The sequence below is a fragment of the Amblyraja radiata genome, chromosome 8 (assembly GCF_010909765.2).
Source record: "Amblyraja radiata isolate CabotCenter1 chromosome 8, sAmbRad1.1.pri, whole genome shotgun sequence".
NCBI lineage: Eukaryota > Metazoa > Chordata > Chondrichthyes > Rajiformes > Rajidae > Amblyraja > Amblyraja radiata.
In genome coordinates this window covers 77,124,848-77,150,751 of record NC_045963.1, presented here as the reverse complement: position 1 = coordinate 77,150,751, position 25,904 = coordinate 77,124,848, and the positions used below count along the sequence as shown (strand labels likewise).

The 25,904-nt window shown below is 44.3% G+C and overlaps 1 protein-coding gene across 1 annotated transcript in view; it reads right to left on the bottom strand.

Moving 5' to 3' along the window:
- Positions 1-25,904, bottom strand: part of macrod2 (mono-ADP ribosylhydrolase 2) — a 1,179,663-nt gene that overhangs the window by 1,102,991 nt on the left and 50,768 nt on the right. Inside the window, exon 5 of the mRNA XM_033026285.1 lies at positions 14,460-14,570. Within this exon, the coding sequence (XP_032882176.1) occupies positions 14,460-14,570 (111 nt within the window). The remainder of the gene's footprint in view (positions 1-14,459; positions 14,571-25,904) is intronic.

The window sequence follows — 25,904 nt, the reverse complement described above, 5'->3', positions numbered from 1 at the left end:
AGAGTTACTCTACCTTAAAATGTACGGAACGGTGAGATGTGGAGAGGATGTTTCCACTAGTGGGAGAGTCTAGCACTAGAGTTCATAGCCTCATAATTAAAGGACATTCCTTTAGGAAAGAGAGGAGAAGGAATTTCTTTAGTCAGAGGAATCTATGGAATTTTTTGCCACAGAAAGCTGTGGAAGCCAATTGATATTTTTAATGCTGAGATCGATAGATTCTTGATTAGTACGGGTGTCAGGGGTTATGGGGAGAAGGCAGAATTGGGTTAGGAGGGAGAGATAGATTAGCCATGATAGAATGACAGAGTAGACTTGATGGGCCGAATGGCCTAATTCTACTCCTGTTCCTTATTACCTTAAAATGTACAGAATAGTGAGATGTGGAGAGGATGTTTCCACTAGTGGGAGAGTCTAGGACTAGAATTCATAGCCTCATAATTAAAGCTTCTTCCTTTAGGATGGAGGAATTCCTTTAGGATGGGGAGGAATTTCTTTAGTCAGAGGGTGATGAACCTGTAAAATTCTTTGCCACAGAAGGCTGCGGAGGCCAATTAATATTTTTAACGCAGAGGGAGATATGGTGAGGTTATGGGGAGAAGGCAGAAGAATGGGGTTACGAGGGAGAGATAGATCAGCCATGATTGAATGGTGGAGTAGACTTGCTGGGCCGAATGGCTTAATTCAGCTCCTTTCACTTATGATCTTATGAGAACTGAATTTAATTCTACATGAAAATAGAAAATACTGGAAGCATCCAGGGGATCAAGCAACATCTGTGTGGACCGAAACAGAGTCAACATTTCAGGCCAACAACCCTTCTGAAGAATCTCGGACCGTAACGTCACCCATTCCTTCTCTCCGGAGATGATGCCTGTCGTGCTGAGTTACTCCAGGATTTTGTATCTATCTTCGACTTAAACCAGCATCTGCAGTTCTTTCCTACATCCTTCATCGAAACTGGCAAAGTGATAACACAGGAAAGTGGTAGGTGGGAGGGTGGACAGAACAGAGGAAAGTTTATGAGCAGGGGAGTAGGCCACTCAGCCCCTCAGGCTGATTCTATCCTCCACTGAACACATGGCAGATCTGCACGCTTTGGAGACCAAGGTTGTCGAGATAAACATTGTTGGAGACAGAGAGGAGAAAAAAGAAACAAATTGAAACAGAGATGTTGATGTGGTCGAAAATATGCTTCAATGGATTTTTTTCTAGATGTAATCTAGAACAAACAAGATGGCGGATGTGCGGGAGTGGGCGCCGTCTGTGTATGGCAGCCTGCCCGCAGTCCGTCTCTACACCTTTCTTTATTTTATTTTATTTTAAGTCATGTTAAAAAATGTTAGTGGAGGTCTTCTATGTGGGGGGTGGGGGTGGGGAAGGGGGAAACTTTATTTCTTAGTCCCCTACCTGGTCGGAGAGGCAGCATCCCTCCGTGCTGTTTCTTCGCCCCGTCCTCGCGGCCTACCATCAAAAATGGAGCGGCGTTTTCCTGTCGGAACCGGCTGGGACTACAGCTTCGGCGGCGGTGGCGCAGCGCTGGGATACCAACACGGAGCGGGCGATGCCTGCCGGGTCGCCGTGCGGTAAGCTCCGGAGCGTTGTGGCCGTCGATCCCAACATCGCGGAGCTGTGGCTGCGGGCGTCCGGCCGCGGGCGGCGCTGGATATGGAGCGCCGCAGAGCCAGGGATCGAGTTCGCCGGGGTCGGAGCTCCAACCGGCGCGGCCTGAGGACTACGAGTGCCCCGGTCCCCAGGGAGGAGGCAGCCGCTCCAGACTTTTCCAAGCCGCTGAGGAATGTTTCACCCAACGCCGATGTTCCATCTTTACGGCAAGAGGGCCCTGAAAATCATTGGACTGCTGCACGACCACAGATGGGCCCTGACCTCGGGTGTTTCACAGAGGAAGAGGACTTAACTTTCTGGTGCCTTTCCCCACAGTGGAAATGTTTTGATTCTGCTGTGGGGGGACGTTTGTGTTGAACTCTATAATATGTTGTGTCCATTTTTTATTCATTTTTTTTTAAACCTTTTTCTATGGTTTGCAATGGAACTTATTATTTAATTTATGTGAAGCACTTTGGGGTCAATGCATGTTGACTTAAAATGTGCTATATAAATAAAGTTTGCTTACTTACTTACTACTATTACGAACAAGATAAATAACTTGTTGTTAAATCTGATTTAGAGGTTAAGTAGGTGTTGCCTGATTACCAACTGGAAGTGCGGTCAAAATGTCAATACCGAACCATGCAATCAATGCTTAATGTACAAACTAAGAGCTGCAGATGGTGGTTTATGCCAAAGATAGACCCAAAGTGCTAGAGTAACTCAGCGGGTCAGATAGCATCTCTGGACAAAAGGACAGATGACATTTCGGGTTGGGAGACTCTTCAGACTGGAAGAAGGATTGCAAAAACTGATAAACACTGCCCAGGTCCATCACAGGTACTGACCTCCCCACCATGGATCTACAAGAGACGTGGTTTCAAAAAGGCAGCCAGCATCATCAGAGACCCACACCACCCTGGCCACGCTCTCGGTTCACTCCTGCCATGAGGAAGAAGGTCCAGGAGTCTGGAAACTGTAACGTCCAGGATCAGGAGCAGCTTCTTCCTACAACCATCAGGCCACTAAACACTACAACCGCCAAATAGGCTCCGAACTACGTAGACTTGGGGCTATTATGTTTGACTTTGCACTTTTATTGTTTACTTAGTTGACTTTGTTTTTTTTACTATATACTTTAGTTTAGTTTAGTGATAGAGCGCGTGTATGACCAGTGTGGAAACAAGCCCTTCGGCCCACTGAGTCTGCACCGACCAGCGATCCCCGCACACTAACATTGTCCGACACAATAGGGAATTTCACTTTTATACCAAGCCAATTAACCTGCAAAAATGTATGGCTTTGGAGTGTGGGAGGAAACCAAAGATCTCGGCGAAAACCCACGCAGGTCACGGTGAGAATGTGCAAACTCCGCACAGACCTGTAGTCAGGATTGAACCCGGGTCTCTGGCGCTGTAAGGCAGTAGCTATGCCACCGTACTGCCCTTTCATTTTTAGATTAGATTCCTTTATTTGTCATTCAGACCTTTCGGTCTGAACGAAATGTCGTTGCCTGCTGTCTTACATATAATAATAAATAACAAAACACACAATAAACACAAATTAACATCCACCACAGTGACCTCACCAGGCACCTCCTCACTGTGATGGAGGCAAAAGTCTTAAAGTCACTGTCTCTTCCCTCCTTATTCACCCTCTGTGCTGAGGCGATATGTTGTTACCCCACCGGGCGATGATAGTCAGTCCCGCGGCTCAACTCCGCGAACGGGCCTGTTCAAGCTCCGCGGCCCGGGGTGGTCGAAGCTGCCGCCCTCCAGTCCAGCGGACGCAGCTGTTGTCGCGGGAGCTCCGTAAAAACAGGTCACCAACCTGTGACCTGTGAGCTCCCGACGATGTCGTCCACTGGCCCGCGGCCGAGCCCCAGACTCAGGTCGCCACCACCGGAATGCCTCCTCAGCCACCGGAGCACCGTCTCAGCCCCGAGTCGTGCCGCCGCCACTGGAGCACTGCCTCAGCCCCGATTCGTTGTTTATTATGGGTTTTAAAGAGCACTATGTTTACATAATGTAGTGTTGCTGGTCCCTTCGCATTGATGTGGTGATCAAGAAAGATGCCATGAGAATATTACTTAAGAGACATAGATGGTGTAGTGCAAGTGAAATGTTTGTGGCTGCAGGAGTCAATACTTTACAAATTGTCTTAAGAAATCTTATGTATAAATTTATTTGTCGGATTAATGACTCTGAAAATGAAATCCTTGGCTCTATCAAACATAAGGTTTAGCATTAGATCTATGTGCCTGCTATGATGCTGCAAGAAATATGTTCATAGTACCTCTACCTCACCCAATTTGTGAATGAATGAATGAATGAATGAATGAATGAATGAATGAATGAATGAATGAATGAATGAATGAAGAATGAATGAATGAATGAATGAATGAATGAATGAATGAATGAATGCTTTACAGAAACATAGAAATATAGAAAACAGGTGCAGGAGTCGGCCTTTCGAGCCTGCACCGCCATTCAATATGATCATGGCTGATCATCCAACTCAGTATCCCGTACCTGCCTTCTCTCCATACCCCCTGATCCCCTTAGCCACAAGGGCCACATCTAACTCCATCTTCAATATAGCCAATGAACTGGCCTCACCTACTTTCTGTGGCAGAGAATTCCAGAGATTCACCACTCTCTGTGTGAAAAATGTTTTTCTCATTTTGACAGTGAAATTATTTGCTTGTATGCACACTGCTTTATATGACAATAATCTAAACTAATCTATGTTGGCCTAATCGATCAGAAATGTTATGTCAATATTCAATACTATTTAGAGGATGATTAGACTAAAATCAGTAATTCAGGAATAATTGGGATTGAATGCAAACACAAAATGTAATGTTTAGAAACCCTGCAAACGCTGGAAACACTCAGCAGGTCCAGCAGCATCACTTGAAGCAAATCAATCAACCAGAAGATGGATAGGATAGTGCATGGATTGGATAGGTTTAGAGACTGCTGGCAGATGGGATACATAGATACATAGAAAATAGGTGCAGGAGTAGGCCATTCGGCCCTTCAAGCCTGCACCGCCATTCAATATGATCATGGCTGATCATCCAACTCAGTATCCCGTACCTGCCTTCTCTCCATACCCCCTGATCCCTTTAGCCACAAGGGCCACATCTAACTCCCTCTTAAATATAGCCAATGAACTGGCCTCAACTACCCTCTGTGGCAGTTCCAGAGTTTCACCACTCTCTGTGTGAAAAAGTTTTGTGTAGATGGGACATGTTGCTTAGTGTAGATGGGACATGTTGGCCGGTGTGGGCAGGTTGGGCCGAAGGGCTTGTTTCCACATTGTATGACTCTATGTCTCCATAATGACAACTTAACGCTAATAATTTTAAATTATTTTGAAAAAGTGTTTATCCCCAAAGACGTTGCACATAATGTGTCAGAATATTTGCAAAGAACAGAAGGGATGAACTCAGCGGAACAAAGTGTTGCTGCTTTCTCTCGAAAAAAAGATGGCTTAAGGGTGATGTAATATGGTTGATGGAGAAAATGTAAGGGTTTGTTAGGCAGATGCAGAAAATAAATCATCTTTAGCCTTGCCAAATAATCAAAATTCAGACCCATTAATACAGAAAGTCACCAATAAATCCAGTGGTAAATTCAGCATACAATTCCTTCTCCGTATAGTACTTTTTGATTAGTATGCGTGACAGGGATTATGAGGGGAAGGCAAGAAAATGCGACTAAGAGGGAGAGATAGATCAGCCATGATTGAATGGTGGAGTAGACTTGATGGGCCGAATGGCCTAATTCTGCTCCTATCACTTATGAACTTACTTAGACATGGAACACTATATTGAGGCAAATCGCAAAGATGTTTTTTCTCTGGGTAATCTAGTTGAGCCTGAAGAAGGGGAAAGGAAGCACAGACAGGATTGGATGAATTAAGAAACACGGAACTGCAGATGCTGGTTTACGAAAGAAAGGACAAAAAGTGCTGGAGTAACTCAGCAGGTCAGACAACACCCCTGGAGAAGATGGATAGGTGACGTTTCAGGTCGGGTCTGAAGAAGGGTCCTGAAGAGGTGTGGAAGAGGCCCTGTGAAACACAAACAAAGACAAAATAACCGGGGCCATTTCTGCTTTGCAAATCCATCTTTTATTAAAAAGAATATAGGCACAAAATGCTGGAGGAACTAAGCAGGACGAGCAACATCCCCGGAGAGAAGGAATGGGTAACGTTTCGGGTGGATACCCTTCTTCAAATTGAGAGTCAGGGAAGAGGGAAACGAGATATGGAAGGGTACAAAGTACATGTAAGGTGTGAAAAGAGGAGATTAAAGCAGACGATGATCAAGGAAATGGAGAATGGTTCATTGTTGGATGAGAAGGTAACAACAAGGTATACAAACAGAAAAATTAATCACGAGGACAGTGAAACTAGTCGGACTAGGCGGTGGAGGGATGGAGAGAGAACAAAAATAAAGGGCCTGTCCCATTTGCATCATTTGGGGCGTCATTTGCGCGTCATTCAGGTGGTGCGCAAGGATTTTGAGAATCCTGGGACGTCTCCGTTACCGCGCGTCACTGCCTACATCACCACGTCTCACCACGCACCATGCGCGCGTAATGCTCACATCGTGCATCGTAACGCGTAAATGATGTAGCGTAAATGACATGCAAATAACGCCCAAGTGGGACGGGCCCTTTAGGGTTACTTGAAGTTAGAGAAATCAATATTCATACCGTTCGGTTGTAAGCTGCCCAAGCTAAATATGAGGTGCTGTTCCTCCAATTTGCATTAGGCCTCACTCTGAACGTTGAGGAGGTCCAGGACAGAAAGGTCAGTATGGGAATGGGAGAGGGAGCAACCGGGAGATCATGTACGCCCAGGCGGACTGAGCAGAGGTGTTCGGCTAAACGATCGCCCAGTCTGCGCTATGATGTCAGTATCTTGGTTATATACAGACATTTTTTCTACACAACACCACAGATAAATTTGGACGAGAAAATGCAGGATGCGATTGTGCGTCTCTGACTGTTGTTAGCAATTAGAATGTTTACATTTTCTTAGTTGAAATAAGTCCCACTTGAGAATCAAATTATAATTAGAGCCTCTCTTAACCTCGAGCTCTACCAAGATGATAATTAGGTGATAATGAGAAGATTTTTGCTTGAAAATGTAACTACAAAGACTGAAGTCGGATATGAGTGCATGAAAACCTGGGATTCTTAATTCTATTTAATAGAACACAGGAGCTGCAGCAGTTGTTTTTATTAACAATGATAATTCTTTGTCTTTCACACACACATACCTACACTTCTTTAAGAAGTTAAAAAGATTGCCAGCTTTCCTTCAAATAATTCTGATAAGATACGGTAGTGCCGTTTAAGAGCATTTAGATTGGCATATGGATGTGCAGGGAAAAGGATATGGATCATGTACAAGCAGACGAGAACAGTTTAACTGGGCATCATGTTCAGCACAAACATTGTGGGCAGAAGGACCCATTCTTGTGCTGCACTGTTCGATGTTCTAATCGAGCAAAAGCAACAATCAGTTTAAAAAAAAAAGTTTTTCCTCTTGTGCAAGTGAGTAACTGGTGCTTATACATCACTTGGAAAGATATGCATTTGACATTTCTACATCAATGCCCACAATTCTAAAATAGCTGAATCCTTCCCCATTACAGGTTAATATGAAGGCTCGGATAAATTCAAAAGGTAACCAGACAGAAAAGCATGTTACAACTTTACAAAAGTTCACTCAAAATCTATTTTGCTACAATATATTTTGATGCAGAAAAAAACCCGGAGTAAGCCAGATTTACTAATAGCAAGGGTATGACCACCAGGAGGTGCCGAACGACGGCAGCCGCGCCAACAGTATATCTGTCTTTTTGTCTTTTTTTTGTTATTTTTATGTGTTTTAAAAGTTTGTGTTAATGATCTCCGGTTTGTTTTATGTGGGGGGTGGGGGAGGGGGGTCGGGGGAAACTTTTTTTCAATCTCTTACCTTGCCGGAGATGCGATTGTTTTCCGGATGGTATCTCCGGTCGCTCTGCGGTCTAACATCATGGAGCTGGAGGCCTCGCTCAGGACTGACTTTGAGCCCCACCGCGGGGACGTGGACTTACCATCGGAGCCGATCCCTTGCCTGGGATTGACGCTCGAACCGCAGCCTGCGGATTTCACCATCGAGGAGCTCGCAGTCTCGGGTAGAGACTGATGTCGGGAAGCTCCTAATGATGCAGAAGGTTTGACCATCCACGACCCGGGGTCGATCGCCCGGTGGGGGGAGCTGACATCCCCCCGATGCAGGAGCTTGATCGCCCCGACGCGGAGGGCCCGACCGCCGACTACGGGAGCCAAGATCGTCCCGTCAACGGAAGGCCCGAGGCCCCCGACCGCGGGAGAACAAAGAAGGGAAAAGATTGAACTTTTTTTTTCACCTTCCATCACAGTGAGGAATGTAGAGGAGTCACTGTGGTGGATATTTATGTTAAAATGAATTTTGTGTGTTCTGTTGCTTTTTAATGGTATGACTGTATGGCAAATCAAATTCCTCGTATGCTGCAAAACACACTTGGCTAACAAAGTATGATTATGATTATGAAATGGCATGTGCCAATCGTAAGGTTTGCAATTGCATCCTTAAGTTCGGAAAACATTTACTTAAAAAGTTGATGATGGATATGGTGCAGAGTAAAACCTACATCTCTATACAAGGTTGTTTATTTTGGTGCAATAGATGCAATGAAACCTTAAAACGAGGTCAGAAATTTGCACAGAAATAGGAAAGTGTTAACTTTCTGTCACAAACTGAATGGGCAAAGACATTTTGGGTTTGTAAGAATGCAAAGCTAAGGATAAGATGCTATTTCCTGAAGCAAGCAAAAGAGTAGCCCAATGCAGTGAGCATCTTGTACTGTAGATGTTCACATTTAACTGTGAAGATGCTCGTCACTTGAAGCTGCTTTACCATAATTCGCAGCACTTACTATTTTCCAATAAATTCCAGCCTGGTGAATTTACTTCAGAAAATATGGCAATCAATTGAAGACTGCCACCTGGAGGCCAGTGTCCACATTGTCATGCAAAACCAAAGCTCCAATGAGTTGCAAATTCTCTTGGAGGCACCTATATTTCCAGAAGAAGGGTTCCAACCCGAAACGTCCCCTAACCATGATGCTGCTTGACTCGCTGAGTTACTCCACCATTTTGTGTATACTTCCAGGAGAGGGAACACTTTTTCACACAGAGAGTTGTGAGTCTGTGGAATTCTCTGCCTCGGAGGGCGGTAGATGCCGATTCTCTGGATACTCTCAAGAGAGAACTAGATAGGCCTCTTAAAGATAATAAATTTATTTTATTTTTTATTTATTTATTTATGGGTGCCTTTCAAGAGTCTCAAGGACACCTTGATAGGGCTCTTAAAGATAGCGGAGTCATGGGATATGGGGAGAAGGCAGGAACGGGCTACTGATTGGGGATGATCAGCCATGATCACATTGAAGGGCCGAATAGCCTACTCCTGCACCTATTGTCTATTGAGACATATCCATGTCTCCTGGAAGTACACATAAAATGGTGGAGTAACCCAGCATTTGGGCACAGGGGCATGCATTATTGGCAGTGGAAGACATTAAGCAGGGGCCTTAAAGGAATCCATGATAATGACAAACAAACCAAATTACAGACACTGCATTTCACCCAATTTTACCCATCAAAAATCTGTTAATCAAATAAAATTATTTAATACATGACTTGTATGCTTTGATGTGCCCCTTACATACCATTGTCTCTTTGACGTTCAAACCTTTTGTAACCTTAAAATTTATCATCGCCCTTTTCTCAGAAAAAAATGGCCCCCATATGATCATCTTTGCTGAAAAATAGATCAGAGTTCTGATATCATCCTGTTAAATTGTTGCATATTTTTGCAACTCGACAATGTATACCAGAACTGAATATACGATCAACATCACCCATGTACTGTCCATTAAATTTTTATTACAGGAATGTGCTTCCGGGATTCCGCGGATAATGTACCGTTCTACATGGTTGGTTCAATCAAGCCTATAGTCTTTCATCCATAGAGAGATGCTTCTGTCAATTTTTTAACTTGCCACAGAGCTGCACCTCAAGAAAACTAAAAACTCGATTTTCATGGTTTTTTAACAAGTATTGATTTTATACTTTTTAGTTACCAGTTTAATTAGAAGTTGACTGGTCACAAAATCAAAATGGAATGGGGGGGGGGGTGTGGGGGGGGTGAGTATATTGATGGGAAAAAATTGTTGTAAAATGCAGCTTAATTTTTTAACATGGCAGCCAATTTGCACACAGCGAGCTCATATGAGCAGTGTAATGGCACCGTGGTGCAGTAATGGAGTTGCTGCCTTACAGCGCCAGAGACCCAGGTTCGATTCTGACTACGGGTGGGCTGTCTGTACGGTGTTAGTACGTTCTCCCTGTAACCGCGCAGGTTTTCTCAGAGTGCTTTTCGAGAAGTGCTTTCCCCGAGTTCTTTGGTTTTCTCCCACATTCCAAAGACGTGCAGGTTTGTAGGTTAATTGGCTGGTGTTAATTGTCCGTCGTGTGTAGGGTAGGACTAGTGCACGGGTGATCGCCAGTCAGCATGGACTCGGTGGGCCGAAGGGCCAGTTTCCATGCTGTATCTCTAAAGTAAATAGCCAGATATTCTGTTTTTGGTGCAGTACGATGGATATATATTGTCTATAATACAGGGGAAAACTCCATTGTTCTTCAAACAGTCTCACTAGGACTTTTATTTACACCCAGGAGACTGCCTCTGTCAGTCTCCCACTCATGCACTGCTGCCTGAAGTGGCAGCCTAGATAACTGTGTCTAACATTTTTAGCTCTAAGTTATATCTTTCAACTGACAAACGGTAGAGAGATATCATTCTCGTACTGCCACATGATTTAGACATGTGGACTTGCCTGTGAACATAATAAACAAGTCGTGGAATTTCAACCGGTTTGCCCAAGTGTCAAGAACTTGCAAGGAGACATCATTCAAACCTGCTTTGTGATGGGAATTAGATTTCATACAGAGAAACGTTGTCAAAAAAAGTATTTGTGCTCTTCTAATAGGAAAATTAAATAGCTTGAAAAAACAATTATTAAAAGGTATGGAGGCTGTATATATTCAGGAAGGATCACAGGAGAACATTACTATTACAAACTTAATAAAAATAAGGAGTAAGCCATTTTGAACGGAGACGAGGAAACACTTCTTCTCACAGAGAGTGGTGAGTCTGTGGAATTCTCTGCCTCAGAGGGCGGTGGAGGCGGGTTCTCTGGATGCTTTCAAGCGAGAGCTAGATAGGGCTCTTAAAAATAGCAGAGTCAGGGGATATGGGGAGAAGGCAGGAACGGGGTACTGATTGGGGATGATCAGCCATGATCACATTGAATGGCGGTGCTGGCTTGAAGGGCCGAATGGCCTACTCCTGCACCTATTGTCTATTGTCTATTAATACTGGGCTGAAGAATACTGCTGCCTTTATATTCCAGAACATCCTTTGAGTATCTGTTACCCTATTAAGATGCAACAAAACCAATACTCAACATCACCAATGACACTGCAAATAAAAGGGTGTTTGTTACACTCACTTCACTGGTTTTATCTCGAGATAACCATTGTGCTCATCTACCTTTTCTAGAACAGAGTAAAGTACAGGCACAGGAACTGGCCCTTCGCCCCCCCCCCCCCCCCCCGTCATTATATAATTTGCTGAATATAATGGCAAGTTACACCACGCGCACGTGACCCATATTTCTCCATTCCTTGCCCATCCAAGAGACAGACACAACATGCTGGAGTAACTCAGTGGGACAGGCAGCATCTCTGGAGAGAAGGAATGGGTCGAAACCCCTCTTCAGACTCTGCAGTTCCTTCCTACACGCTACCGCCTATCCAAAAGCCTCTTTAATGCCACTATCGTGCCTGCTATCGCCAGCACTCCTGGAGACGCATTCCAGGCACCCACCACCCTCTGTGTGGAAAAAAAACTTGCCCCTCACGCATTTGCCCCTTTAAACTTTGCTCCTCTCACCATAAAACGTTGCTCTCCAGTATTTGAAAATGAAGGTTCTGACTGTCTATCTAAGCCAAAAGACACAAAAAAAGGCACTGAAAACCAGGGAAAGCATTAGTTCCTGAAAAATGCATGGTAATGTGATGTGCACTTGAAGGATTTGAAAGAAGACTGAAATGGAAACAGAATTACCGAGCCCTGGTTTAATTGATCATACCTCTGAATTAATTTCCAGTCCCTGCAGTCAAGAGACGCAAACTCCGTGATTAATTGTGCAGCCAAATAAAATGGATTAGTGATCAGTGGAATCACTTGATAAGCCGTCGCAAGGCCGTCACATTAGAATTCATCCATTCTGCACCTGTTCATTAAGACTATGGTGCGCAGCGACTTGGAGGATTGATTACAATCTTGCATTACAATCTTTCATAACCTCATGTGTATCTCATTATAATGAGCCGCTGAATGACAGATTGTTGGGGGGAAATAACAACGGCAATGTTTCAACGTGCGCGGAAGATTGCTACTTTGATCTTGTGCACTTCAGATGGAAATAGCTCCAGGTCTGATACTGGAAAGGTAAATATGGTGTAATAAGGTGCCTCAACTGACGGGGGCAAAAAGGATTTGGAGGAAGGTGAAGTGACATTCTCCTGGGATCAGTGCTGACATTCTTGCTTTTTATGACTCATATTAATGAACAAGACTTGGGGGAAGAAGACACATTTTCCAAATTTGTGGATGACACAACATTTGTCAAAACAAAACCAGTCAACAAAAAAAGCAAAATGTTTATGCGGTACACACATGAATAACTAGATTCAAACATGAAACTGTCTTTATCTCTCTTAAACGCCAATCAACCGCTGTCAGCCCAAGTATTGTTTCGAATACTTAAACCAGTGGGAATCACAGTCATTAATGTTAAGGGGAATTATACATTTGATACATTCGTATCATATTTCTCTTAAACAAACTCAATTAAAAACATTTTTATTACATAGAAAATTAAAATCGTCATGGACTGCTTTCCTTTTAAACAAGCTGGGCTTTAGGAGAAAGTGATATGCAACTATAAAGTAGAAACAAGGAACTGCAGATTCTGATTGATCAAGGAAAGACACAAAATGCTGGAATAACACAGCAGGTCAGGCAGCAACCTTGGAGAACATGGATAGGTGATGTTTCCGGTCGGGACTTCTTCAGAACGTATCGGGTCAGGAGCTTTCTTCATCCTGAACAAGGGTCCCAACCTGAAACGTCACCTATCTATGTGCTCCAGAGAAGCTGCCTGACCCGCTGAGTTGTTTCAGCATTTAATGTCTTTCCTTGCAACAATAAAGATTGGATAAGGGACCATATTTCAGGTGGATCCAAGTAGCACCAATTTGGTGTCTCAAATCTTTGATAATCCTATGGTCTCCTTTCACCTTTACCTCAGATGTCACCCAACTCAATGTGGAGAATACAGGTATTCAATCTGCTGACTCTGCAGGAACCAAAAAAGCTTCCCCCAATGACCAAGTTTGCTAAATAGCTTACGAAGCACAAAAATATAGCTAGATAATAAAATTCACTGAATAATAGCCCAACACATTACATCGAATATCAAAACAGACACCAAAATGTATTATTAAATATAGGAACCTCAGGTGTAATATTTTCTTAAAACACCTGAACATTGCCCAACTTCAATCATTTTCTCTGTTGAGACAAGGAACTGCAGATGCTGGTTTGGAAAAAAAAGAAATAAAGTGCTGGAGTAACTCAACGGGTCAGGCAGCATCTCTGGAGTAGATGGGCAAGTTATGTTTCTGGTTGGGACTCTTCTTCAGATCGAATGAGTGAATAGTGATTTCGGAGTTACCGGATCGGCACCATGTCGTTAGGTAATTATTTAGGTGTGACAGGGAGAGGAGGATTTCAAGATGGGATTCTGTGAGATCTGTGGTCTTCAATCCTCAAATTATTACCTGGCGGAGAATGTAGGTGCCAATCGGGTGAGGAGTGCTCAGCTGCACAAGGACAGACTGGGTTTTCTGTTCATTGTCAGTGCCAAGAAGAGAAGCCTGTACTGGGGTGAATTAGAAATATATCAGGGTTCAGAAAAAGATTTACGAGGATGTTGCCAGAACTAGAGGATATGAGCTATAGGGAGAGGTTGAGTAGGCTGGGTCTCTATTCCATGAAGCGTAGGAGGATGAGGGGAGATCTTATAGAGGTGTACAAAATCATGAGAGGAATAGATTGGGTAGATTGTGCATCTACCCAATCTATTCCTCTCATGATTTTGTGTGGCGATCCCCGTACACGACGACACAATGCACTCTGTGACGTGTCGGGCGACCAATTCTGTCAACATGTTGGACGACGACAGAAGCCAATAGCGAGCTACGCGTCGTCTGACACACGAGCGAACGAACAGCAAGTATTAAAATCAAAGTGAATATATGAAAATGAATCAAAATGAATAAAACTTGACTTGACTTGAAAGTGATCTTCTATTGCGCCATCGTGTTGAATAAAAATGTGAAACTAAACTGAACACATGATATTAAACAGAAAATGGTGGAAATATTCAGCAAATGCTATTTGAACCCGACTATTTCAGGGATGTCGTAGTCTATTTCAGATATTCAGCATCTGCAGTCAATCTTGCAAGAATATAAAATGTACTTATTTTAGCTATGCATTCAAGACGTAACATTCATTTCAATAAGCCTGTTGGCATGCTACATTAGTGAGATTTAACTAATTCATAACAATATTTTACCCACTAGTGGCCCATTGATGAAAGTACCAACCTGCATTCACAACCGCATCAACTTTAAGCTTTGTTATATCACCTCGGTACAGTGACACAGTATCGCTCAGCTTGGAGTCCTTCTGAGCAGAGACCTCCTCATGTTCTTCACCTGCAACATGAAAGCAAGCATATGCATTCATTAGCACTTTTCCACCACTTCACGACAAGACCACAAGTAGAGAGGAAAAAAATATGTTAAAGCAATAAACATTTACTGATTAGAATGAGGTGCATTAAAAAGGTAAAGGGGCTGTCCCACTGCGGCGACCTAATCTGTGAGTTTAGACGAGTTTGCACTTGACTCAAACTCGCAGCATGGTCGACACGTGGTCCTAGTAGGTCCTATGAGGTCACTGGAACTCTTCTTCATGCTCGAGGGAAGTTCCCGAATACTCACGGCCTCAGCTAGGTCGCGGAAATTTTTTCAGCATGTTGAAAGATTTTCCATGAGTAAATATTGGTCGGCATGGTTCTTTTTAACTCGTAGTGCAGTGGAATGGGATCGCTATTTAGTTACAGGTAGTCAAGGGCCGCTGAAGGCAATCTCCTTCGCTGACCGGGCATTTTGATTGACTCATTGGAGTTTTCAGGACTAAATAAAACCGACCGATAGGTAAAATGCCCGCTAAACATTATTAAAACGTTGTCTGACTTTTTAAGTGTCCCCATTCCTTCTCCCCCCCCCCCCCACCCCTTCTCTCCTCATCTCCCCCCCTCCGTGCTCTCTAAAGGACTTACCGTACACTGTGCAGCCGTCTTTTACCTTCCTCTGCATCGCGGGTGTGAATTTCACACAGCGCTCCCCCGCTTTCCCTGGCCCCCGCCTTTGCGATGTGTTTGTGTTTGTGTGTGTGCGGTCGGTCGATCCAGCTCGCGGTTTCAACGCTGACGGTCAATCCAGCTCAAGGTTATCCAGGCAAGTGCCTTCGAGCTTGAAGGTCAAAGACACTCTTCTTAACTTGCGGATTAGGTCGCCACAGTGGGACAGCCCCTTTAGGCAAATAACTTAATATCTTCACAATTAGAGGACATAAGACAATAGATAGATAACCATGAAGGTTGAGATGAGGTAGGCCGAATTGTGGCATCCTAACTTTTGGGAATCCAAATTGTACTTGGAGTTTTATTATAAAATCGTGATTCAGAGATAATGGCCTGTTACTACATTTGGCACCTTCCATCTTAACACCAAACGGATGGAAATACTGAAAGAAGTACGGAGTCTGAAGAAGGGTCTCGACCCGAAACATCCTTCTCTCCAGAGATGCTGCCTGTCCCGCTGAATTACTCCAGCATTTAGTGTATCTTTGGTTTAAACCAGCATCTGCAGTTCCAACATTCTCAGATGGGAATACTAATTAGTCTGCAAATGCAATTAGTCTAAAGAAGGATCCCAACCCACTTTAGAAGGATGAGAGGATATCTTATTGAAACATATAAGATTATTAAGGGTTTGGACATGCTAGAGGTAGGAAACCTGTTCCCGATGTTGGGGGAGTCCAGAACCAGGGGCCACAGTTTAAGAATAAGGGGTAAGCCATTTAGAACGGAGATGAGGAAAATACTTTTTCACACAGAGAGTTGTGATTCTGTGAAATTCTGTGCCTCAGAGGGCGGTTCTCTGGATGCTTTCAAGAGAGAGTTAGATAGACCTCTTAGAGATAGCAGAGTCAAGGGTTATGGGGGGAAGGCAGGAACGGGGTACTGGTTGGGGATGATCAGCCATGATCACATTGAATGCCAGTGCTGGCTCGAAGGGCCGAATGGCCTACTCTTGCACCTATTGTCTATTGTCTATTATCATCTGTCTAATGTCTTCCATTGAAGCTGCCTGACCTGTTGAGAGCAGGCTATTCTAGACTGGGTATTGAGTAATGAGGAAGGGTTAGTTAGCAGTCTTGTTGTACGTGCCCCCTTGGGCAAGAGTGACCATAATATGGTTGAGTTCTTCATTAGGATGGAGAGTGACATTGTTAATTCAGGAACAATGGTTCTGAACTTAAAGAAAGGTAACTTTGAGGGTATGAGACGGGAATTGGCCAAGATTGACTGGCAATTAATTCTAAAAGGGTTGACGTTGGATATGCAATGGAAGACATTTAAAGACTGCATGGATGAACTACAAAAATTGTTCATCCCAGTTTGGCAAAAGAATAAATCAGGGAAGGTAGTACATCCGTGGATAACAAGGGAAATCAGGGATAGTATCAAAGCGAAAGGATGAATGCGTACAAATTAGCCAGAAAAAGCAGCATACCAGGAGGACTGGGAGAAATTCAGAGACCAGCAGAGGAGGACAAAGGGCTTAATTAGGAAAGGGAAAATAGATTATGAAAGAAAACAGGCAGGGAACATAAAAACATGACTGCAAAAGCTTTTATAGATATGTGAAAAGAAAGAGATTAGTTAAAACAGATGTAGGTCCCTTGCAGTCAGAAACAGGTGAGTTGATCATGGGGAACAAGGATATGGCGGACCAATTGAATAACTACTTTGGTTCCGTCTTCACTAAGGAAGACATAAATAATCTGCCGGAAATAGCAGGGGACCGCGGGTCAAAGGAGTTGGAGGAATTGAGTGAAATCCAGGTTAGCCGGGAAGTGGTGTTGGGTAAATTGAATGGATTAAAGGCCGATAAATCCCCAGGGTCAGATAGGCTGCATCCCAGAGTACTTAAGGAAGTAGCTCCAGAAATAGTGGATGCATTAGTAATAATCTTTCAAAACTCTTTAGATTCTGGAGTAGTTCCTGAGGATTGGCGGGTAGCAAACGTAACCCCACTTTTTAAGAAGGGAGGGAGAGAGAAAACGGGGAATTACAGACCAGTTAGTCTAACTTTCGTATGAGGAAAGATTGGATAGACTCGGCTTGTACTCGCTAGTATTTACAAGATTGAGAGGGGATCTTATAGAAACTTATAAAATTCTTAAGGGGTTGGACAGGCTAGATGCAGGAAGATTGCTCCCGATGTTGGGGAAGTCCAGGACAAGGGGTCACAGCTTAAGGATAAGGGGGTAATCCTTTAAAACCGAGATGAGAAGAACTTTTTTCACACAGAGAGTGGTGAATCACTGGAACTCTCTGCCACAGAGGGTAGTCGAGGCCAGTTCATTGGCTATATTTAAGAGGGAGTTAGATGTGGCCCTTGTGGCTAAAGGGATCAGAGGGTATGGAGAGAAGGCAGGTACGGGATACTGAGTTGGATGATCAGCCATGATCATATTGAATGGCGGTGCAGGCTCGAAGGGCCGAATGGCCTACTCCTGCACCTAATTTCTATGTTTCTATTCTGGAGTAGTTCCTGAGGATTGGAGGGTAGCTAATGTAGCCCCACTTTTTAAAAAGGGAGGGAGAGAGCAAACGGGGAATTACAGACCAGTTAGTCTAACATCGGTAGTGGGGAAACTGCTAGAGTCAGTTATAAAAGATGGGATAGCAGCACATTTGGAAAGTGGTGAAATCATTGGACAAAGTCAGCATGGATTTACGAAAGGTAAATCATGTCTGACGAATCTTATAGAATTTTTCGAGGATGTAACTAGTAGAGTGGATAGGGGAGAACCATTGGATGTGTTGTATCTGGACTTTCAGAAGGCTTTCGACAAGGTCCCACATAAGAGATTAGTATACAAACTTAAAGCAGACGGTGTTGGGGGTTCAGTATTGATGTGGATAGAGAACTGGCTGGCAAACAGGAAGCAAAGAGTAGGAGTAAACGGGTCCTTTTCACAATAGCAGGCAGTGACTAGTGGGGTACCGCAAGGCTCAGTGCTGGGACCCCAGCTATTTACAATATATATTAATGATTTGGACGAGGGAATTGAAAGCAACATCTCCAAGTTTGCGGATGACACTAAGCTGGGGGGCAGTGTTAGCTGTGAGGAGGATGCTAGGAGGCTGCAAGGTGACTTGGATAGGCCGGGTGAGTGGGCAAATGTATGGCAGATGCAGTATAATGTGGATAAATGTGAGGTTATCCACTTTGGTGGCAAAAACAGGAAAGCAGACTATTATCTAAATGGTGGCCGATTAGGAAAAGGGGAGATGCAACAAGACCTGGGTGTCATGGTACACCAGTCATTGAAAGTAGGCATGCAGGTGCAGCAGGCAGTGAAGAAAGCGAATGGTATGTTAGCATTCATAGCAAAAGGATTTGAGTATAGGAGCAGGGAGGTTCTACTGCAGTTGTACAGGGTCTTGGTGAGACCACACCTGGAGTATTGCGTACAGTTTTGGTCTCCAAATCTGAGGAAGGACATTATTGCCATAGAGGGAGTGCAGAGAAGGTTCACCAGACTGATTCCTGGGATGTCAGGACTTTCATATGAAGAAAGACTGGATAGACTCGGCTTGTACTCACTAGAATTTAGGAGATTAAGGGGGGATCTTATAGAAACTTACAAAATTCTTAAGGGGTTGGACAGGCTAGATGCAGGAAGATTGTTCCCGATGTTGGGGAAGTCCAGGACAAGGGGTCACAGCTTAAGGATAAGGGGGAAATCCTTTAAGACCGAGATGAGAAAAAAAATTTCACACAGAGAGTGGTGAATCTCTGGAACTCTCTGCCACAGAGGGTAGTTGAGGCCAGTTCATTGGCTATATTTAAGAGGGAGTTAGATGTGGCCCTTGTGGCTAAAGGGATCAGGGGGTATGGAGAGAAGACAGGTACGGGATACTGAGTTGGATGATCAGCCATGATCATATTGAATGGCGGTGCAGGCTCGAAGGGCCGAATGGCCTACTCCTGCACCTATTTTCTATGTATCTATGTATCTATGTTGAGTTTAGCACTTTGCATCTTTTCATGAAAACTAGCATCTGCAATTCCTTCGGTCTACATATGCAAATATACGTGGTACAATTAACTTAGTTAAAATAATCTAATGGAGACACAAGAAACTGCAGATGCTAGTTTATTAAAAAATAAGACACCAATTGCTGGAGTAACTCAGCGAGTAACTCAGCGGGTAAATGGATGTGACAATTCGGGTAGGATCCTTCTTCAGTTAATGTGTTGTCTTCTCTTCCTTGTGGTACCTCAATTCAGTTCCAATTCAACATTTGTGAATATGGATGGATAAAAACATGTACAAACCATGGGAATCAGAGTGAAACATCATTCTAGACCTACATAAAGATTGGAAACAAACCCAGTGGTGAAATTGTGAGCGGCTTCTATCATTAATAACTAAATTATATTTTTAATGAACTATTTGATCATTGTAACACAGTTACATCGTAATTTAATACAGCATCATTGTATATATATTTGTAAAACCTGTTATTTTCTGAGGAAAAGCTCTGGCAGTCCCAAATTCTGCCTTTTATGCCTCTCCAAAAATATCTGCAGGTTAAAGCAAGAAACAATCTGTAACTTTGCCTTTCTCTCTTTCTACATAATTATCACAAACTATGTAATTTGTACAAAATTTCAGTAACATGATTTTGCAAATTAACGTGTTATTTTGAGTCAACGTGCTGAAGTAACTGAGCAGATCACGCAGCATATCTGGAGAACATGGACAGGCGACGTTTCAGGTCAGGACTCTTCTTCAGACAGTCTGAAGAAGTCTTGAGACTGAGGAAGGATCCCAACCCAAAAATCACCTATCCATACACTCCAGAGATGACCCACCGAGTTACTCTTTTAAACCAGCATTTGCAATTATTCGTGACACGTTATTTTGAGTTTGGTTTACTCCATAACATTAAGACTATATTTTGAACTTTAGCATTGCCTTGTGGCATAATTTGACAAAAAGTCCTTTTTAAATGTGGATTTTAATTCAGGCATTTTTAATTTATGTTTGAGCATGGGACAGAACATAAAATTATCAGGTTAACAAGAAAAGAATACATCTCAAGCTAATAACAAATATTTTTCGTTCCCAAGAAAATTAACATGTTTGCAACATTAGAAATCATACAAAAGATGGATATTTGTCATTAATATTCTGGCAGGCTCTTTGCTTTTTATGAAATCTGTTTGAATTTAGTTCCATTTACTTGAAATTTAGCGAGCCTCTTTAAAGCATGGGTTATTTACTCTACTTGACAGTGAAGACAAGGGTCAAGAGTGTATTATTGTGATGTGTCCCAGATAGAACAATGAAATTCTTACTTGCAGCAGCACAGCAGAATATGTAAACATGGTACACTGTAAATATAATAAATGAGTAAAAGTTCAGTGTGTGCATATACCCATACATGCATACATACACGTGCAAAACAAACAATAGTAGTGCAATAATAACAATAATAGTCTATGTAGTTCAGAGCATGTTTGAGGTTGTAGTGTTTAATAGCTGCAGAGTATTTAATGGCGTAGGGAAGAAGCTGTTCCTGGACGTTATAGTTTTGCAGGCTCCTGTACCTTCTTGCCGATGGCAGAGGTGAAATGTGTATTTGACCAGGGTGGTGTGGGTCTCCGATGATACTGGCTGCCTTTTTGAGGCAGCGACTCCAGTAAATCCCCTTGATGGTGGGGTGGTCAGAACCCGTGATGGACTGGGCAGTGTTCACAACTTTTTTCAGTCTTCATCGCACCTGGGCGTTCTAGATGCCGAACCAGGCCCTCATCACCATGGACGTTAGGGGGCGCTGCACTGGCAGCAGCCTGTCGGCAGCGTGTCCGTCTTTTTTCAACTTTTGTTATTTTTTTAGTATGTTTAAAAGTCTGTTTTTAATGTTTCTTTGTGTGTTAAGTGTGGGGGGTGGTGTGGGGGGGTAAGGGGGAAACCGTTTTGGCCGCCTCTTCCATGGAGAGGCGACTTTTTCAGGTCGCCTCCCCCGTGGTCTAACAGCATGGATCGGCGCCGACTTTCCCGGAGACGCGCCCGGAGCTTCAGCGGCGGGCACAGCGTGGACTCTCGGCGCGGAGCGGGTGAGACCTCGCTGGAGGGGAGCGCTCCGTTACGCTGGCCCGCGGCAGCCGGCAGCCTGAAGCAGCGGTCTGCAGAACTCCAGCTGGTGCGGCGTCTACAGCCCGGGATCACACGTGGAGGACCCGGGGGGAAGAAGAAGCTTTCACTGCCGGCCCGCGGCCGTCTTCTACCGCGGGTGCGGCATGGACTTATCATCTCCCCTGGAGGGGAGCTTCGACCGCCGTCCCTGCAGACTGCGGTGCTTCCGGCTGCGGCACGGCAGGTACTTTAAAACTTTGACCGCCGGCCTGCGGCCTACACCAGCCTGAAGCCGCGGTCTCTGGTTGGGAAGAGCCGATCCTGGACTCACCTTGACTTTGACTTTGTCCCTTACCATCTGGACGCCCGCAGCAACGGCTGTGGAGGGTGGTGGTCCCGACCACGGGGGAAAATGGAGGAGGACTGGCCAAGCTCTGTGCCTTCCACCACAGTGATGAATGCTGTGGTGGATGTTTGTGTAAAATTTTTATTGTGGTTGTGTTCTTTATTATTGTACCGCTGCTGGCAACCCAAATACCACCGACCTTGGTTGTGTGGCAATTAAATTAAATTGTTATTATTTCACAGGCCTCAGTAATGAGAGGTTGAAAAATGTCCGCAAAAACTCCCGACAGTTGGTCTGCACAGGTTTTAAGAACTCGACCGGGTATACCATCAGGTCCAGACGCTTTCCTAGGGTTCACCCCCCTGAAGGATCTTTTGGCGTCGGCCTCTGTAACTGTGACTGTAATACCATCAGGGCGTATGGGTGCCCGGGAACGCACATCAGTATGCTCCCTGTCAAAGCGTGCGTAGAACGCATTGAGCTTGGCAGGGAGTGATGCTTCGCTGTCGCTTGAGTTGCCCCCTGATCTTGCATTCAAGCCATGCCACAGTTGCCGAACACCCGCCTCATCCTCCAGCTCAGAGCGAAAGTCCCTTTTGGCCTTATTGATGGCCTGGTCAAGGTGGTATCTGGACTTCTTGTACACCCCTGCGATGCCAGACTTGAATTCCTGGGATCTGGTCCTCAGAAGAATACGGATCACCTGGTTCATCCAAGGCTTCTGGTTGGGGAACACTCAGATGGTTTTAGTAGGAACACACTCCTCCACATATTTCCTTATGAAATCTGTAACAACTGTGGCATATTCATTCAGGTCCATTGCCGAGTCCTAGAACATTGCCCAACGTTGAACATTACTGACTCCAAGCAGTCCCACAGTTGTACATAGAAAATAGGTGCAGGAGGAGGCCATTTGGCCCTTCAAGCCTGCACCGACATTCATTGTGATCATGGCTGATCATCCACAATCAGTGACCCGTGCCTGCCTTCTCCCCATATCCCTTGATTCCACTAGCCCCTAAATCTTTATCTAACTCACATCTGCCTCCCCTGATCAGCTCTGTGCAGTCCTCGCCGCTGGGGGTGTGCCCTTCAGTTGCTGCCTGTATGCAGGAAGATGCAGCACCGCTGAATGGTCGGATTTCCTGAAGTGAGGGTGAGGGTTGGAGCGATAGGCATCTCCGATGGTCAGGGGTCAAGTGTTAAATCCTCTGATGCTGAAGGAAACGTGTTGGTAGTAGTTAGCGAGTGAATTCTTCAGGTCTACCGCAGAGAGTTTAAGGGCGCTGACCCAAAATGTCGTCTGTCCATTCCCTCCACAGATGCTGCCTGACCCCCCTGAGATCCTCCAGCACTTTGTGTTTTGCTGATGTTTCCCCCAGGATGTGTTGATATTAGAAATGGTTCCTCTGCATACCAGTGTCACTTGAAACCTTGTCAAGTATCCTCAGAAACCTTCCTATTCTTTGCACTGACCTCGACTCTCTCTCTGATTTCCAATCACCAGAATGCCGCTTTGTGTCAGATAATCTGTTTTCTTCCATTTCAAACTCACACACCTTACATGGAGAATAATAGATCTAGCAAAGATAGACAACAAGTACTTAGGCGATTTTTTAGGCGACTACAGGCGACTAGGCTGTCGCCACATGGTCGCCGGGGTGTTGCCCGTATGGTCGCGAGTAGTCTCCTCAAGTCGCCCAAAGAATGGCAGTGTTTTTCTGGTCACCGCTGGATTTTGAAATGTTCGAAACTGTTCGGCGACATTCGACGACAGCTGGCTTGACGCCAATGAGCGTAGCTTGACTTCTCCTGACGTAGGTGCAGTCGTAGGTTGGTGCTGACTTCATTTTTTTTTTTGTTAAAATATGATTCTATTTCAAATTTTATGTCGAAGGGGGGTCCACCCGCCGGTTTTTCGGCGACCTGCTACGACTATGACAGTCGCCGGCGGTCGTCTAAAAATAGCCTAAGTTGGACAGGCCCATAACTCAGCTGGTCGGGTAGCATCTCCGGAGAACAAAGCAGGGCCGGCAACAGATGACCAAGGAAGGGAGGAGCCCCATAATGGCCCATTGTTGGCTGGGGAAGAGGTGATAACGAAGAGGGATAAGGATGCGAACAGTGGAACTAGTGGGACAACTAGGGTGGGGGGAGAGGGAATGCAGGACATTGATATAGTGATATAGCTGATAGATGAGATTGAGCCAGAGATACAAGCAGACACTTTAACTCAAAAGTTATCACAGCGAGAGATGGATGACATTGCGTCCACAGCTTCAACATAATTGATCAATCTGACAGCTTAAGAATCCATTACAACAGGATGTTTCTAATAAAATTAATATGGATAGATTTGAAGGATATTGCACTTCTGGAGCCTGAGAAAGACTGCAATGCATCCCTGATATTAGTTTGTGGTTGCAGAGGTGCTGTTCATGCTTACATAGTTTCTGCCAGTGCAAGAATCCAGCACTAACTTTTGGGATTGGTGCTAATGGAGAGATGCTTATTTTCTCAATAATTTTCTTTTACTTTCACCTATTTGACGGTCAAACACCACAGAAACAGGCCCTATCGGGCCATCTCGTTCATTCCAACCCTAACTATAGTAATCCCATTTACATGCAACAGCCCGTATCCCTCTTAACCTCTCCTGCCCAAGTGCCTGTCCAATTGCTGTTTAAATGTTGTAATAGTATCTGCCTCTACACGAGGCATCTTATTCCATGTATTAGCCACCTTCTGTGTAACGAAACATACCCCTCAGATCTACTTTAAATTTTGCCCCTCGTGACCTTTTAAGGTCATAAGGAATAGGAGTAGAATTTGGCCATTCGGCCCGTCAAGGTTACTCCGCCATTCAATCATGGCTGATTATCTCTCCCTCCTAACCCCATTCTCCTGCCTTCTCCCCATAACCTCTGACACGCATACTACTCAAGAATCTATCCATCTCTGCCTTAAATATATGACTTTGCCTCCACGGCCTTCTGTGGCAAAGAATTCCACAGATTCACCACCCTCTGAGGAAAGAAATCCCTCCTTATCTCCTTTCTAAAAGAATGTCCTTTAATTCTGAGGCTATGACCTCTAGTGCTAGACTCTCACACTAGTGGAAACATCCTCTTCACATCCACTCTATCCAAGCCTTTCACTTTTCTGTAAGTTTCAATGAGGTCCCCCCCTCATTCTTCTAAACACCAGCGAGTACAGGGCCAGTGCTCATCATATATTAACCTTGAAGCGAGTCACATATTGAAGCGAGTCATTGGTTGATATAAAAATCTTGATTTGTCAAGAGAAACAGACATTCTCTTGGAGACCCTCATGGCAGAATATCCCAAAGTGCAAGTACATTGAGTTTATGTACAAACACAGAGACAACAATAAATAATAACTGCATCTTCAATGGCTGTAATTATCTACTGAGCTTTAACATTTTGAGTGTAGACAAGTAACTTTGCAGAATTACATATTTACAATGGAAGCACATTGTAGCTGCCAAGAAACCTCAGAATGTCATAGGTTTAAGGTGAGGGGGGAAAGCTTTAATAGGAATCTGAGGGGTAACTTTTTCACGCAAAGGTTGGTGGGTGTAATGGAACAAGTTGCCAGAGAAAGTGGTTGAGGCTGGGACTATCGCAATGTTTAAGAAACATTTAGACAGGTACATGGATAGGACAGGTTTAGAGGGATATGGGCCAAACGCAGGCAGGTGGGACTAGTGTAGCTGGGCCATGTTGGCCGGTGTGGGCAAATTGTGTCGAAAGGCCTGTTTCCACACTGTATCACTCTATGACAGGCTGTAAGACTCTATGACTCTGTCTATTGCTCCTACATCTTTCCTGTAGTGTGGCAACCAGAATTTTACAAGTACAGTCCAACATTCAGAGTTTTGTGACATTTCAGAGGTATGCAAACGACAACAAAAAAAACCGTGGTGACATACCCACCACCATATTACAGAATCACCAAACTATTCAGACTAAGTCACATACATCTATGTTACAAATAACACCAACACCACCCAGGCGCGGACATAACCCCAGTAAAGGGCCAAGTATCTGGCTCGGGCAAAGCCCTATTCCGCCCGCAACCTTGACTTGCGGATGGTCAACTTGGCAAGGTCTGGGAACAACCCAACCAGGGCATCTTCAGCCCTGCCCACTCCCTAGATCCCATCACCAGTCCT